Raw genomic sequence first — 17,880 nt, forward strand, 5'->3', positions numbered from 1 at the left:
CTAACTGGGCAAATAGTCTGTTTAACTCCATTTTACAAGGCAGTTTGAAAGTGCCTAGCGTCTTCCTTGAGCATTTCATTTACTCATTGAGGTATGTTGGGCTCCCCAATGTGAATTATTCACGCCATTCTATATGTCAGTAGTAGTGTTTCATTCACTTTAAGATGTGGGTTTATTGTTCTTTTCTAATCGCCTTTGAGAAAATGTTAATGACACTCCCACAATGTTTAGATTTGTGGCTGACTGAGGAAATGGTGAGAGATTCCAATGTTTAGAGCTATAGAACATTACAACACAAAAAATAGTCCCTTCTAGTCTGTGCCGAATTACTATTCTGCCTAGTCCCATCCATGTACTTTTCCAAATTTTTCTTGAATGTTAAAATTGAGCCTGCAGTCACCACTTCAGCTGGGAGCTTGTTGCATACTCCCACCACTCTCTGTGAAGAAACCTTTTCCATTTTCAGCCTTTTTTTTTTAAATTTTTTATTTTTCACACCATAAATCACATTAGCCATGCTACACACTTTTTCTTTTTCACACATATACAGTGACTTTTTCCATTTTCAGCCTTGACCCACATCCACCGGTTTGTATCTCATCCAGCCTCAATAGAAAAAGCCTACTTGCATTTACCCTTGGCTTTCAGTCAGAGGGGGAATCATCCACTACCACTCTCTGGCTTCTCCCATAAAGATAATGTCTAATCCAGTTTACTACCTCACCATGAATGCCGAGTGAGTGAACCTTTCTGACAAATCTCCCATGCTGACCTTGTCAAAGGCCCTACTAAAGACCATGTAGACGGCATCCACACCCTTTCCTTCATCAAATTTTCTGGTAACCTCATTGAAAAACTCTACAAGATTGGTTAAACACAATCTACCATGCACAAAGCCCTGTTTATTATCCCTAATCAGTCCCCGACTATCCAAATACTTGTATATTCGATTTCTTAGAACTCTTACCAATAATTTGCCTATTATTGATATCGGGCTCACTGGCCTATAATTTCTTGAGTTATTTTTGGAACCTTTTATACTGTATTACTGAGAGGATCCTGCAGATAGTTGGCAATTCCATGTGTGCTCTTGGTGGAGTTTGCACTGGGAGATGTTGGAGTCACCTTGGTGAGAGGCTGCTGTGTTTGAAATGGTCTGATTTTTCTCACTACATTGGAATCCTTTGACTTTGCAATTGAATTGCCTTCAAAATGAGATAATTTTAAATTGAAACTGGTTGCAAAGGGATTGCTAGGAAGGTGGTGTGAATTGCTAAGTTTACCGAGTGAAGTGAATTTAAACAGGAAAGTCTGCAGAAGCTGGGATGATGGTGCAGAATCAGAATTTATTGTCATAAATAAGTCACAAAATTTTCTGGCGGTGTTCGCAAGTGCTGGAGAAACTTGGGTCATGCAGCACCTCTAGGAAGCAAAGGGTAACCAATGTTTTTGGCCTGAACCCTTTGTCAAGATATGAGCAAAAAGCAGGAGGGAGTGTGAGGGAAGAGCACATGCCAACGGGTAAGAGGCCAGAGATGGACAGGTAAGAGGGCAGAAAGAAAAGAGCTGAGGTGATAGGGGTAGAAAATTGCTTACTGAATATGAAGGGAAGGAGGTGGAAAACTGGAGAAGCGGAGACAGAAAAGAGCGACTCAAAGGGGAGGATCTTCTCCCGTTTCCGTTAAATAATGTCATCTGGTTGGAGAGTGCCCAGATGAAATATTGGGTGTTCCTTCGATTTGCGGGTGGCTTCTCAGTGCATGAGGTCATGGATAGAGATATAATCGTGAGAGTGGAGTGTGGAATCAAAGCCGTTGGCCGCTGGGAGGCCAGATTGAAGGTTCGAGCTGTTCTGAAAAGTCCAGTTTGTATTATTGGAGCTGTGCTCCTCCAAGTGAATGTAGAGAATTTCCACACCATGATTTATGACTCTGTCAATGGGAAGGCTTTGGGAACCGGTCACAGTCACTTCCCAAACCATGGTCCACTAGTCATTGCATTATTAGTATTAAGCTCTGGTCATAGCAATTAAGAGTGGGAACTTGATGTTATTGTCATTTGAATGATTCGATGCTCTGAATTAGCTGGTACTGGTGCAGTGTGTTAGACCATAATGCTCATCTGAGCCAGAAGTATTTTTGAATGTTTCTTTCCATAAAAAAAGTATCCAAAAATGGGTAGTTTGGATTCTTGGGTCTTGAACCAACCATATTTGTGTTGCAAATGTTGAACTGTTTTTGTTTGACATACACCATTTGGTGCACATTGTGTTGATTTTCTAGAGAATTTTCCACCGAAAACTATTTAGTACTGCATTTATGCTGTTGTAAATGAAGCATCAATCTTCTGCTAAACCCTCAAACTGGAAATGGTGTTTATATAGTCAAAGGTTCATTGTGAGAGTCAGTATGTTGGTGTTTACATCAGATCTGAAATGTGTTTAATCTTTCTACCTTTTTTAGAGAAATACTTCATGGTCTTGAGCATTAAATTAACATTAGGCAACCAGAGTCCGTTATGAATTCGACAAGCAGAGAAGCTGAAATTTTTAAATTTCTTAAATTTTCTTTACAAATTGCCAGTTTTACTTGAACAACATGATGATTCATCAAACCTTGCCATTTGAACCCTTGTCTCCTGTGCCCCAATTCCACTACCATCCCCACATAACTGCTTTTGACCAGCTTCTTTCTATTCCAATAGAGTAGAATTATTCTTTATTATTTGTGGTAAAATAATCTGCTGTTCATTCCACAAGCACTAAAGCAAGAACTTGAGCATCCTAGACATTTTAACTTTGGCAAATAGCTTTAAATAGTAAACTGGGTTGTATTTTCAAATTTGGGTCATAGTATTTAAGTTGGAGGAAGTGAGGGTGCGTAATTCTAGTAATGTTTGTGGAAAAGTTCCATTATTTTACAATGAGAAATGGAGGATTTGGAAGGTGTGCAAGGTTCAGCAGAATGTTTAGAAACTGAACCAATGATCTCTTTAGTTTGTGGGGTCTTTAAGGTTTCTGAATTGTCCTGTAAATAAATGTACAAAGTTTGTTTACCTTTGCTTATCTGTAAAGGCACAGAGTGCCTCTAGCCCAGCGCCACTGCCGAGAGAAAGAGAAGCAGATGAATCCCATCTAAGACATGGAGTGTTTACGGATGCTGCCACAGCGTCCTGTGATCTCATAACCTCCACTCTGTAGCCAAAAGGCTTCTCATCCATTCCAGTGGTGAATCTGTGCTCCAGTCACCCACGTCCTTAGTCCCAGGTACTGAATGCCCAAGGCCAGTCAACATCCTCGTGAATCCCTGTCCTGATAACTGGATCCCAAGAGCCTGCAGCCAGGTGTGGGTCCTTCAGCTGCGGAGCCTCTCGCTAGTCTGCTGCAGTGGTCTACTTCCTGTTGGTGCTTGATGTACATGAAGTGGCTACCTTATTCACAAGCATCAAGTGTTGTGGGTAATTCTATGAAATTCTTTGGGTGGATTTGGTAACAAATGAGCTTTAATAAAAATTGCAGAGTTAATTACTGAAGAGATGAAAGATATTCTCATGTGAAAATTTGATAATTGTGACCATCATTTCATCTGCACCAATCCCAAACAAGAGGTCAGGCTCTCGACTGGGGTCTGTTTTTAGGAACCTTGGTTCAAAGTCACAAGCTTGCCCCAAGCCTGTTTTATTTGTCAAGTGTCCGGTCTCTGAAGGAACTCCTTGTCTTTTGAATCATTTGAATTTTGTATTTTTAATTTGGCGTTAGTACCTGTGCAACCAGTTCTGAAATACTCGACGTAAATCTCATGGGAATAATGTCATCTTTTGGTTGTGTTTAGGATATTAATAATGCATGGCAAGGTCTCGAGCAGGCTGAGAAGGGTTATGAGGAATGGCTGCTGAATGAGATCAGGAGGCTGGAAAGACTTGATCATTTGGCAGAAAAATTCAGACAGAAAGCCACCATCCATGAAGAATGGACCAAAGGTAATGTTCCAACACTTTTAAAAAAAATTGTACGGTGATCTTCAAGTTTAAAATTATCACCTAGTGCAATGGTTGTACACTTGACATTAATCAAAAGTTACCTGGAATATAGTAATGGTGACAGCTCAACATGTGGCTCTTACTGTACACACTTTGTGGCTAAATCTTTGTCTCCCACAGTAAAAACAGGACCGGCATTTGGAGGCCTAGTCCTGTTTCCTCTCAGCAAGATTGCATTCGGCTCTAATCAAACTGTCCACCATCTGTTTAGTTGTTTTTTCCCAGTCGCTCAGCAAATACTGTAATCACTAACGTGTCAATTGCTGATATCTCATTCAAACGATCTGATGAGTGCCGTCAACAGGAATTGGTGCCTGCTGATCAGTGATTATCAGGTAAATTGAGATTTTTTTTGTGGAAAATTGACCAGTAGATGATTTAACATTGCAGTTAACTTGATGCGTGCGGAAGAAACTGTGACTGGAAATTAGTTCCTTCATGCTTGAGGAGTTCGCAATGCTGAATAGATTCTTCCCCCTTTCATTGCTGGGTAGGTAAATGGTTGTTTTTGTTTTGGTCCCGCACCAACCTGTTCAACTTCATCTACACCATCTCCAAAGCCAGTACCTCTTTTCACAAGTTAGGAGACCAGAACTGGGAGCAGTACCCCAGGTGTATGGTTATAGCAGAACCTTCCTGCTCTGAAATTCAATCCCTCTGGCAATGTTGCTATTCATTCGTAAGCACTCTGAGTTCCCTCTGCACAACTGCATGCTGCAATCTTGCAGTGAAATAGTCATCTAACAAACACTTGCGCATTTCTCCCAATAGAATGAACATCATTTTCCAGGACCTGGATCGTGCTAATGTTGGTTGGAATGGGAGCACGTTTGCTTAGATTTTGATCCAGACCATTCCATCATGAAAGTTGCAAGTAATAGAGTTTTGATTGGTGTGTGAAATTACCACAGGATCATGGGCCAGGGAGGAGGTTCCTTGTTTCAAGTCATTGCTTTGTTCAACAATAAATTAAATTCAGCTAGTCATCTAATCTATTTTTTTTCCTTCAAAGTGGATGACCCCATTAACCAACGTCGAATAGCATCTTGCAGGACTTTGCCCATTGACTTAACCTTTATATATCTCTGCACAATTTCCTTTTCCATTCAACTTGGCATTATCATCAAACCTGGAGGCACTGGGCTTGGCCCCAGTTCCAAATTGTTAATGTACACAGTGAACAGTCTCAGGCCCAGCACCAATTCCTGTGGCACTTGGCTCATCACTGATTGTTAATGAGAGAAACAATTATTTATCCCAAATATTGACCATTATTTTTCTTCCACTTTTTTTGCTCCAGTTCTTGTGCATCTCTGGAAAGAACTCTATTTCATTAAAGCTCCACAATAGTTTCTGAATTGAGGAATAAATAGCGTGAGAAGGAGATTCAGCATCTAGCTGATAGCTGGTTTCTGCGGGTGCTCATTCGGACTGAAGATGTGCGAGTTGATGGGTTAATAGGCCACTCTAATTAAAAAAAAAAAAATTTTAGATATACAGCACAGTAACATGAGCTCCCGCTGCCCAAATACCACCCCCTTATATTTTATGGGGTGGGAGGAAACTGGAGCACCAAAAGGAAACCCACACAGACAGGAAGAACGTGGAAAATCATTGCAGACAGTGCCGGATTCAAACCTGGACTGCAATAGTGTAAATTGCTCCAAATGTGTAAGGGAGATCTTTGAGTTTTGTGTGCCCGATGGAGATGTGGGGGGGCTGGTAGTCATGGTGGGGAGCTGGCTGATGGAGGACCTCCGTTTTCTTCAGGCTGACTTCCAGGCCAAACATTTTGGCAGTTTCCGCAAAACAGGACGTCAAGCGCTGAAGAGCTGGCTCTGAATGGGCAACTAAAGCGGCATCGTCTGCAAAGAGTAGTTCACGGACAAGTTTCTCTTGTGTCTTGGTGTGAGCTTGCAGGCGCCTCAGATTGAAGAGACTGCCATCCGTGCGGTACCGGATGTAAACAGCGTCTTCATTGTTGGGGTCTTTCATGGCTTGGTTCAGCATCATGCTGAAGAAGATTGAAAAGAGGGTTGGTGCGAGAACACAGCCTTGCTTCACGTCATTGTTAATGGAGAAGGGTTCAGAGAGCTCATTTCTGTATCTGACCCGACCTCGTTGGTTTTCGTGCAGTTGGATAACCATGTTGAGGAACTTTGGGGGGCATCCGATGCGCTCTAGTATTTGCCAAAGCCCTTTCCTGCTCACGGTGTCGAAGGCTTTGGTGAGGTCAACAAAGGTGATGTAGAGTCCTTTGTTTTGTTCTCTGCACTTTTCTTGGAGCTGTCTGAGGGCAAAGACCATGTCAATAGTTCCTCTGTTTGCGCGAAAGCCGCACTGTGATTCTGGGAGAATATTCTCGGTGACACTGGGTATTATTCTATTTAGGAGAATCCTAGTGAAGATTTTGCCTGCAATGGAGAGCAGCGTGATTCCCCTGTAGTTTGAGCGGTCTGATTTCTCGCCTTATTTTTTGTACAAGGTGATGATGGTGGCATCATGAAGGTCCTGAGGCAGTTTTCCTTGGTCCCAACAAAGCTTGAAAAACTCATGCAGTTTGACATGCAGAGTTTTGCCGCCAGCCTTCCAGACCTCTGGGGGGGATTCCATCCATACCTGCTGCTTTGCCACTTTTCAGTTGTTCGATTGCCTTATATGCCTCATCCTGGGTGAGGACCTCATCCAGCTCTAGCCTTAGGGGCTGTTGAGCGAGCTGGAGCAGGGCGGAATCTTGGACTGAGTGGTTGGCACTGAAAAGAGATTGGAAGTGTTCTGACCATCGGTTGAGGATGGAGATCTTGTCGCTGAGGAGAACTTTGCCGTCTGAGCTGCGCAGCGGGCTTTGGACTTGGGTGAGGGGCCGTACACAGCCTTTAGAGCCTTGTAGAAACCCCTGAAGACGCCAATGTCCGCGCTGAGCTGGGTTCGCTTGGCGAGGCTAGTCCACCACTCATTTTGGATCTCCCGGAGTTTGCGTTGAAGATGGCTGCATGCGCGACGGAAGGCTTGTTTCTTGTCTGGACAGGACGGCTTTGTAAGGTGAGCCTGGTGGGCAGCTCGCTTCTTTGCCAGCAGCTCCTGGATTTCCTGGCTGTTTTCGTCGAACCAGTCCTTGTTTTTCCTGGAGGAGAAGCCCAGTACCTCTTCAGTGGATTGCAGTATGGTAGTCTTCAGCTGATTCCAGAGGGTTTCAGGGGACGGGTCCGTGAGGCGGATTGCATCGTCGAGCTTTGCTTTGAGGTTTGCCTGGAAGTTTCCTCTCACTTCGTCTGACTGCAGGTTTCCAACATTGAACCTCCTTCTGGGGGCTTTACTGTTCCTGGGCTTTGGCTTGAAGTGAAGGTTGAGCTTGCAGCGAACCAGCCGGTGGTCAGTGTGGCATTCCGCGCTGGGCATGACCCTGGTGTGGAGCACATCTCGTTTGTCTCTTTCTCGCACCAGGACGTAGTCCAGGAGGTGCCAGTGTTTGGATCGGGGATGCATCCAGGTGGTCTTCAGGCTGTCCCTCTGCTGAAAAAGGGTGTTTGTAATGACAAGCTGCTGTTCTGCGCAGAGCTCCAACAGGAGGCGCCCATTGTCGTTGCACTTGCCGACGCCATGCTTGCCCAGGATTCCTGGCCAGGTTTCTGAGTCTTTGCCGACGCGAGCGTTGAAGTCGCCAAGGATGACAACCTTGTCGGCTGTAGGGGTGCGTTGGATGAGGTTGCGCAGGTCAGTGTAGAACTTGTCCTTTTCTGCTGGTTCCGCCTGGAGGGTTGGAGCATAGACACTGAGATAGAGAACAGACTCGCCAAGGCAAATAGCGCCTTTGGAAGACTACACAAAAGAGTCTGGAAAAACAACCAACTGAAAAACCTCACAAAGATTAGCGTATACAGAGCCGTTGTCATACCCACACTCCTGTTCGGCTCCGAATCATGGGTCCTCTACCGGCATCACCTACGGCTCCTAGAACGCTTCCACCAGCGTTGTCTCCGCTCCATCCTCAACATTCACTGGAGCGCTTTCATCCCTAACGTCGAAGTACTCGAGATGGCAGAGGTCGACAGCATCGAGTCCACGCTGCTGAAGATCCAGCTGTGCTGGGTGGGTCACGTCTCCAGAATGGAGGACCATCGCCTTCCCAAGATCGTGTTATATGGCGAGCTCTCCACTGGCCACCGTGACAGAGGTGCACCAAAGAAGAGGTACAAGGACTGCCTAAAGAAAGCTCTTGGTGCCTGCCCCATTGACCACCGCCAGTGGGCTGATATCACCTCAAACCGTGCATCTTGGCACCTCACAGTTTGGCGGGCAGCAACCTCCTTTGAAGAAGACCGCAGAGCCCACCTCACTGACAAAAGGCAAAGGAGGAAAAACCCAACACCCAACCCCAACCAACCAATTTTCCCCTGCAACCGTGTCTGCCTGTCCCGCATCGGACTTGTCAGCCACAAACGAGCCTGCAGCTGACGTGGACATTTACCCCCTCCATAAATCTTCGTCCGCGAAGCCAAGCCAAAGAAAAAAAAAAGAATGTATGGGAGTTCGGAATAAGCAATGGGAAAGTGGGGAGATTAGGTTGCAGGAAAACTTTGTTGGGGAATGGAATTGTTCTGATTTCATACTCAATGAGCCAAATTGGGAAAATACAGAAGTGTTAATGATTGTGAAGAAATCAACACCTGCTAGTTAGGCCATACCTATAACGTAGGAGTACATTGTGAATATGGAAAAGATCCAAAAACCAAACTTTTTTGCGGCATTGACATGATGTCACAAGTTGAAAACATTTATCGCCCAACCTTCCCACGTGTGACTCTGACGCTCTGTTGGTGCCATTTTGATAACAACAGAGCTCTTGTACACTGTACAAAGAAAAAGCAATACACGTGCAAAAGATAGACGTTCGGAGTCTGTCAGTAAGCTGGAAGAAGTGGATATTGAAGAAGTTTTTGAACATCGATGATGAAGGCTCAAGTTGCTTATTCACTGTCCAATGGTGAAATAGCTGAAATTGTTCTGGATCAAGGAGAGCGCGATGAAGGTGACTTGATTAACACTGCAGAAAAAGAGCCTATAGATGACATGATGAAAATGTGATGGGCTTATTGAAGGACTAGAGCAGCGTGCTTTCATAACAGAACAAGAAATCATGTCAGTTTATAAAATCAGAGAGAGGGACTTTTAAGACATAAACCATTATTAATGAAGCAGATGATACATAGAACATAGGAAGTAGGAACAGGAGTAGGCCAAAAATGGCCCATCGAGCCTGCTCCGCCATTCAATAGGATCATGGCTGATCTAATTTATGACCTAACTCCACCTACCTGCCTTCTCCCCATATCCCCTAATTCCTCTATCACCTCATTCGGCCCATCGAGCCTGCTCCGCCATTCAATACGATCATGGCTGATCTAATTTAGGACCTAACTCCACCTACCTGCCTTCTCCCCATATCCCCTAATTCCTCTATCACCTCATTCGGCCCATCGAGCCTGCTCCGCCATTCCTTAAGATCATGGCTGATCTAATTTATGACCTAACTCCACCTACCTGCCTTCTCCCCATATCCCCTAATTCCTCTATCACCTCATTCGGCCCATCGAGCCTGCTCCGCCATTCAATACGATCATGGCTGATCTCATTTATGACCTAACTCCACCTACCTGCCTTCTCCCCATATCCCCTAATTCCTCTATCACCTCATTCGGCCCATCGAGCCTGCTCCGCCATTCAATAGGATCATGGCTGATCTCATTTATGACCTAACTCCACCTACCTGCCTTCTCCCCATATCCCCTAATTCCTCTATCACCTCATTCGGCCCATCGAGCCTGCTCCGCCATTCAATACGATCATGGCTGATCTCATTTATGACCTAACTCCACCTACCTGCCTTCTCCCCATATCCCCTAATTCCTCTATCACCTCATTCGGCCCATCGAGCCTGCTCCGCCATTCCTTAAGATCATGGCTGATCTCGTTTATGACCTAACTCCACCTACCTGCCTTCTCCCCATATCCCCTAATTCCTCTATCACCTCATTCGGCCCATCGAGCCTGCTCCGCCATTCAATACGATCATGGCTGATCTCATTTATGACCTAACTCCACCTACCTGCCTTCTCACCATATCCCCTAATTCCTCTATCAACTCATTCGGCCCATCGAGCCTGCTCCGCCATTCAATAGGATCATGGCTGATCTAATTTATGACCTAACTCCACCTACCTGCCTTCTCCCCATATCCCCTAATTCCTCTATCACCTCATTCGGCCCATCGAGCCTGCTCCGCCATTCCTTAAGATCATAGCTGATCTCATTTATGACCTAACTCCACCTACCTGCCTTCTCCCCATATCCCCTAATTCCTCTATCACCTCATTCGGCCCATCGAGCCTGCTCCGCCATTCAATACGATCATGGCTGATCTAATTTAGGACCTAACTCCACCTACCTGCCTTCTCCCCATATCCCCTAATTCCTCTATCACCTCATTCGGCCCATCGAGCCTGCCCGGCCATTCCTTAAGATCATGGCTGATCTAATTTATGACCTAACTCCACCTACCTGCCTTCTCCCCATATCCCCTAATTCCTCTATCACCTCATTCGGCCCATCGAGCCTGCTCCGCCATTCAATACGATCATGGCTGATCTCATTTATGACCTAACTCCACCTACCTGCCTTCTCCCCATATCCCCTAATTCCTCTATCACCTCATTCGGCCCATCGAGCCTGCTCCGCCATTCAATAGGATCATGGCTGATCTCATTTATGACCTAACTCCACCTACCTGCCTTCTCCCCATATCCCCTAATTCCTCTATCACCTCATTCGGCCCATCGAGCCTGCTCCGCCATTCCTTAAGATCATGGCTGATCTCATTTATGACCTAACTCCACCTACCTGCCTTCTCCCCATATCCCCTAATTCCTCTATCACCTCATTCGGCCCATCGAGCCTGCTCCGCCATTCAATAGGATCATGGCTGATCTCATTTATGACCTAACTCCACCTACCTGCCTTCTCCCCAATCCCCTAATTCCTCTATCACCTCATTCGGCCCATCGAGCCTGCTCCGCCATTCCTTAAGATCATGGCTGATCTCATTTATGACCTAACTCCACCTACCTGCCTTCTCCCCATATCCCCTAATTTCTCTATCACCTCATTCGGCCCATCGAGCCTGCTCCGCCATTCAATACGATCATGGCTGATCTCATTTATGACCTAACTCCACCTACCTGCCTTCTCCCCATATCCCCTAATTCCTCTATCACCTCATTCGGCCCATCGAGCCTGCTCCGCCATTCAATAGGATCATGGCTGATGTAATTTAGGACCTAACTCCACCTACCTGCCTTCTCCCCATATCCCCTAATTCCTCTATCACCTCATTCGGCCCATCGAGCCTGCTCCGCCATTCAATACGATCATGGCTGATCTAATTTAGGACCTAACTCCACCTACCTGCCTTCTCCCCATATCCCCTAATTCCTCTATCACCTCATTCGGCCCATCGAGCCTGCTCCGCCATTCAATAGGATCATGGCTGATCTAATTTAGGACCTAACTCCACCTACCTGCCTTCTCCCCATATCCCCTAATTCCTCTATCACCTCATTCGGCCCATCGAGCCTGCTCCGCCATCAATAGGATCATGGCTGATCTAATTTAGGACCTAACTCCACCTACCTGCCTTCTCCCCATATCCCCTAATTCCTCTATCACCTCATTCGGCCCATCGAGCCTGCTCTGCCATTCAATAGGATCATGGCTGATGTAATTTAGGACCTAACTCCACCTACCTGCCTTCTCCCCATATCCCCTAATTCCTCTATCACCTCATTCGGCCCATCGAGCCTGCTCCGCCATTCAATAGGATCATGGCTGATCTAATTTAGGACCTAACTCCACCTACCTGCCTTCTCCCCATATCCCCTAATTCCTCTATCACCTCATTCGGCCCATCGAGCCTGCTCCGCCATTCAATAGGATCATGGCTGATCTAATTTAGGACCTAACTCCACCTACCTGCCTTCTCCCCATATCCCCTAATTCCTCTATCACCTCATTCGGCCCATCGAGCCTGCTCCGCCATTCAATAGGATCATGGCTGATCTAATTTAGGACCTAACTCCACCTACCTGCCTTCTCCCCATATCCCCTAATTCCTCTATCACCTCATTCGGCCCATCGAGCCTGCTCCGCCATTCAATACGATCATGGCTGATCTAATTTAGGACCTAACTCCACCTACCTGCCTTCTCCCCATATCCCCTAATTCCTCTATCACCTCATTCGGCCCATCGAGCCTGCTCCGCCATTCAATAGGATCATGGCTGATCTAATTTAGGACCTAACTCCACCTACCTGCCTTCTCCCCATATCCCCTAATTCCTCTATCACCTCATTCGGCCCATCGAGCCTGCTCCGCCATTCAATAGGATCATGGCTGATCTAATTTAGGACCTAACTCCACCTACCTGCCTTCTCCCCATATCCCCTAATTCCTCTATCACCTCATTCGGCCCATCGAGCCTGCTCCGCCATTCAATACGATCATGGCTGATCTAATTTAGGACCTAACTCCACCTACCTGCCTTCTCCCCATATCCCCTAATTCCTCTATCACCTCATTCGGCCCATCGAGCCTGCTCCGCCATTCAATAGGATCATGGCTGATCTAATTTAGGACCTAACTCCACCTACCTGCCTTCTCCCCATATCCCCTAATTCCTCTATCACCTCATTCGGCCCATCGAGCCTGCTCCGCCATTCAATACGATCATGGCTGATCTAATTTAGGACCTAACTCCACCTACCTGCCTTCTCCCCATATCCCCTAATTCCTCTATCACCTCATTCGGCCCATCGAGCCTGCTCCGCCATTCAATACGATCATGGCTGATCTAATTTAGGACCTAACTCCACCTACCTGCCTTCTCCCCATATCCCCTAATTCCTCTATCACCTCATTCGGCCCATCGAGCCTGCTCCGCCATTCAATACGATCATGGCTGATCTAATTTAGGACCTAACTCCACCTACCTGCCTTCTCCCCATATCCCCTAATTCCCTGTTTGAAAAAGCCATTGAGGAGAATTTCCAGGGTGTTGTGCTGGATTTATCTTATTTTGTAAGCAGAGATAATTGTTTTTTGGTACGTATTAAACATTATTTCATGCTCGAAAAGCTTCCCATTGTTTGTTGTTTAACCACTGATACAAGTATCCCACTGATGCTACTGAGTTTGGGGGGGGGAAAAAACACTAACTGAAAAACATCTGGTCCCGAGCATTAGCTGGAATCTTCCTCCAGCATCAATTTTAACTGATTTTTTATTTCTAGCTTTCGCACATTTTAAGAAGGCCAGGGATTTATAATTAAAGTTGAGGTCGCTGATTCTCATTATTAGAGGAAACCCAATCAGCAATTTTTGGAGATTGCTCAATTAAACATAAACTGAGATTACTGGCAGTGATTTCATGTTTCACACCCTGCCCTGGTGTAATCATAGAAAATATTAAGTTGGCATCATTGCAGTAAAACCACTGAAAATGTCCCATTGAATGAAGTGATTCTAATAGAATATTGTCACTTTTCAAGCTACTTAATTTCAAAATATCTATGGCTATTTAAAATATTTAAAGCTTTTGGTGGTTCATGTTTAAGATTCAGATTCTATGTGGTCTATAAATATTTTAAGAAATGTGGTCAAAGGTTTTCTGGCCTGCTATCATGTTGACTGCAATGCATTTGTTCTTGCTGGTTATTGGAGATTGACCCCCTTGCAGAACTGTCAATGGTTTTGAGTGGAAGGGTGGTCCAGAAGAAGTTGCTCCCTTTTTAATGAACCCTGAGATCGACACAAAGTGCTGCCTGCTTTCTCGTTGACTACAAATCCGAGACCAGGAGACTTGAAGTCCACTGAATGTCCTGCTCCATTGTCTTAAGAAATGCAAAGAAAAAACGTTCGTAGTATATTAATTTTGACTAAAGAATTCCTCCAAGCTTGTTGCCAGATGTTAATAGATTAACAGATGCTTATTAACCTCTGTATTTGTTGCTTCCCGACATGGTTTGGTTCAAACCAGCACAACCCTTCTTTGCTCCCTCAGCCATCTACTTCCTTGTACACGATATTTCCAAAGGCCAACAACCTGCTTTTTAACTTAGTACTTTTATTCCAAAATTTAAAACAAAACTCTTGATATTGGTTAACTTGAGGGAGAAAATGAGAACGTTAATTTTTTAAAAATCTGCATTTTTCACTTTGCAGTATCCATTCAGGCAATACGTGGTGAGTTTTAATTTGGATTACATTTTTTTTTGAACGAGTTAAAATTCTGAATGAGGTACTTTTGTCTCGACTTTCACAGCATGGTGACATGAAGGTGAAACACCCTAGATTGTCTGAACATTGAATTCTCGGCAAAAAAATTATTATATAAAAAAAATTGGCAAGCGGATTTAACATGAAACTTACAAGTAGACACTTTTAAATGCTGAACCAAAAAAAAACTTCCTTCAATTTTCTGGCTTCCGCATGCTACTGTGGTTTCCCAAAAGTGCCAAGTAAAAGCCAGCATGTAATTTTTCATTAGCCAAACAAAAATCTTGGTGAGGAGTGAAAGGCCTGTGCCAGTACTCTTGAACTGTATTTTAGATCCCATTTTAAAATGGGACCCAGATTTGGATAAATACGCCTTCCCTCTCTCAGCATCACCAGCTGCTCCAGAGGCTCGGATAACTTAGTGGTTAGAAGACTGGCCTTGTAAACCAGGGGTCGTGAGTTCGTTCTTCACTGGGGCCTCATTTCTGTGAGGGGCACTTGATAAAAGAGGCAACAACTCTGTCTTTCATACGGTGGACGAAGTTAAAGAATTTCCATTTACATTACATTCTAAATATAGTATTATATGACAATAATGGAACCTTTACTTAAGGAGTTGTACCAAGCTAGCAGCCCTCCAACAAAGGCAGCTGGATTGCTGAGTGGATTTTTATTTGGCAGACTAAACTTTTGAACTAAGTTGCAACGTTGAGCTGAGAATAATCATAGATGCATCCATCTGCGGCTCTACAGCCCAGATGGTGGTTCTTCATGAGGTTGGACAATGCTTCAGATTGCCACATGGTGATGGTATGTGGGGGCTGTGACAATTGTAGTCACGTTGAAGATGCTGAACTGAAAGTAGCTACACAAGACATAGGAGCAAAACAAGGCCATTCTGCCCATTTAGTGTGGTCCACCATTTGAATCACAGCTGATGTGTTCTTCCTCCCAGCCCTGTTTTCCTGCCTTCCCCCATAACCTTTGATATGCTTATTAATTAAGAGCCTATCAGTGTTCACTTTAAATATATACAATGACTTGGTGTCCACAACTGTTTGAGGCAACCAATTCCATAGGCTCACCTCCCTCTGAAGAAATTTCTCCTCTCTGTTCTAAGGGAAATTACTTTTATTCTGAGTCTGTGCCCTCTAACTACCCACTCCTTGAAACATCATTTTCACATCCACTTTATAAACTCCTTTCAATATTTGACATATTTCAATGAGATCCATTATCTTTGTAAACTCCAGCGGGTACAGGGCCAGTCACCAAACGTTCCTCATACATTAACCCTTTTAATCTGGGATCATTCTTGTAAACCACTTATGTTCTTTCTCTGATACCAGTCTTAATTTCAGCCAGGATTTCTTAGTGCATGGACGGTTTAAAGCCTTGCATATGGGGCCCATAACATCGTAGTGAAGCTCCTGTGCATCTTGATTCATTGTGGTAACAATGTTAAACTTACGAGCCCTAACTTACAGCTGTGCTCAGCGCTCTCCTTGATTTACATTTATGGACTGTACAAACCTCCCGATGCTAGTGAATGTGGTGGAATTTTGCCCTGTAGCAAAGCGAAGGTAAAGATCTGAATCCTCATCAATTTCTATATCTGAAATTGTTACACTGTGGCAGCTCACACAATTGCAGCGGCGAACTGGCCCCGCTTGTCATGCGGGGCAGCCGGAGCAGAGATGATGTTGTGGGTCCTTCTCTTCCGATGAAGACTGGAAATGCGCGTACGTGCTTATGCCAGCGTGACCCAAGTTCTGGAGCGCGAGGGGTGGGCACCGGACGGCCTTAAAGGCTGCAGCGTGAACTTCAAAGTAAATCAGTTGTTCTAAATGAGCTCACAGCCTGCTGTCTCAGTTCTTTCGCTGCGCTCTTGCACAACGCGCTACAACACCTGAATTTTTTCTCTAATTGAATATTGTTTTGAGTATTTGAGTAGTGGGTGGGAATGTGAAATACAGTAAATAGTGTAGGTAGATTGATGAAGACCAGAGCATGTTTAGTAAAATATTGCCAAGGAAACAGTAAGGGGCGGTTGACATAGCAGTTAGCACAGCAGCTTTACAGCACCAGCAAATGGGACCTGGGTTCGAATCCTGTACTTTCTGTAAGGAATTTGTACATTCTCCATGTGTCTCTGAGTTTCTCCCCAGGGGCTCCCGGTTTCCTCCCACCATTTGAAACGTTCAGTGGGTATAGGTTAATTGGGTGTAATTTGGGTAGTACAGACTCATGGGCCAAAAAGATCTGTTACCGTCCGGTATGCCTAATTAAAAAAAAACTTGCTCGTTTTACTAGTTGTGTGATCGTTTCTCTCCACATTTTGAGCAAGGTGGGCCTCGAGCACCTCTCCCATCTGAAAGATGGCACCTCTCCCCTCTGAAAGATGGCACCTCTCCCCTCTGAAAGATGGCACCTCTCCCCTCTGAAAGATGGCACCTCTCCCCTCTGAAAGATGGCTCCTCTCCCCTCTGAAAGATGGCTCCTCTCCCCTCTGAAAGATGGCTCCTCTCCCCTCTGAAAGATGGCTCCTCTCCCCTCTGAAAGATGGCTCCTCTCCCCTCTGAAAGATGGCTCCTCTCCCCTCTGAAAGATGGCTCCTCTCCCCTCTGAAAGATGGCTCCTCTCCCCTCTGAAAGATGGCTCCTCTCCCCTCTGAAAGATGGCTCCTCTCCCCTCTGAAAGATGGCACCTCTCCCCTCTGAAAGATGGCACCTCTGACAATCCAGTACTCCATTCAATGCCTCTAATGGGATTTGAACCTATAACTTTGGATTTGTGCAAAGTTTTGATTAATGGAGCCGCAACTGACACTTGGTGCGTGCCACCTCTTAACTGGAAATGTAAAGTTAACTCTAGCTGCATCTTCCGACAGACAAAGAAGCAATGTTGACACAGAAAGACTATGAAACGGCTACACTGGCTGACATCAAGGCCTTGCTGAAGAAACACGAAGCATTTGAAAGTGATCTGGCAGCACACCAAGACAGAGTGGAGCAGATCGCTGCCATCGCACAGGAGCTCAAGTATGCACAATAACATGATTGTTTGCACCGACCATGTTGCCATTCAACACTAAAGGCCAAGTTTTGTAACTGATGCCATTGTTGGATCTTTCTACTGTTTAAAAAAAATTACAATGGTTATAATTATGCTGTAATGAGTACAAAAGTTGTGACCATTTTCCGCTAAAAAATGGAGTAATCTATTCAAACATTTGTGCAATGAAATACCCTGAAATGTGTTCTAGTTCAACCTTTTTGTTTAAAATCTTTCTTTTCCTTTCTTCAGCGATCTGGATTATTACGACTCTCCCAATGTAAACACTCGCTGCCAGAGTATTTGTGACCATTGGGACACTCTGGGCTCTTTAACACAGAACAGGAGGGACGCCCTGGAGGTGAGACTCGCACTGTTTGGATTTTAGTTTATAATGACATAAATGTGTCCATATTCAGAATTTTAATTACAGACGATCTCCATAACGGTCATTTAAAGTT

General features: G+C 44.9%; 1 protein-coding gene across 2 annotated transcripts in view; it reads left to right on the top strand.

Annotated features, from left to right (window-relative positions):
• LOC138748163 (alpha-actinin-1-like) overlaps nt 1-17,880 on the top strand; it is a 118,134-nt gene that overhangs the window by 71,222 nt on the left and 29,032 nt on the right. For both annotated transcript variants that reach the window (XM_069907932.1, XM_069907931.1), the window contains exons 11-13: nt 3,831-3,978; nt 17,256-17,406; nt 17,672-17,780. In XM_069907932.1, the coding sequence (XP_069764033.1) occupies nt 3,831-3,978; nt 17,256-17,406; nt 17,672-17,780 (408 nt within the window). The remainder of the gene's footprint in view (nt 1-3,830; nt 3,979-17,255; nt 17,407-17,671; nt 17,781-17,880) is intronic.

The sequence above is a fragment of the Narcine bancroftii genome, chromosome 13 (genome assembly GCF_036971445.1).
Source record: "Narcine bancroftii isolate sNarBan1 chromosome 13, sNarBan1.hap1, whole genome shotgun sequence".
NCBI classification, from domain to species: domain Eukaryota; kingdom Metazoa; phylum Chordata; class Chondrichthyes; order Torpediniformes; family Narcinidae; genus Narcine; species Narcine bancroftii.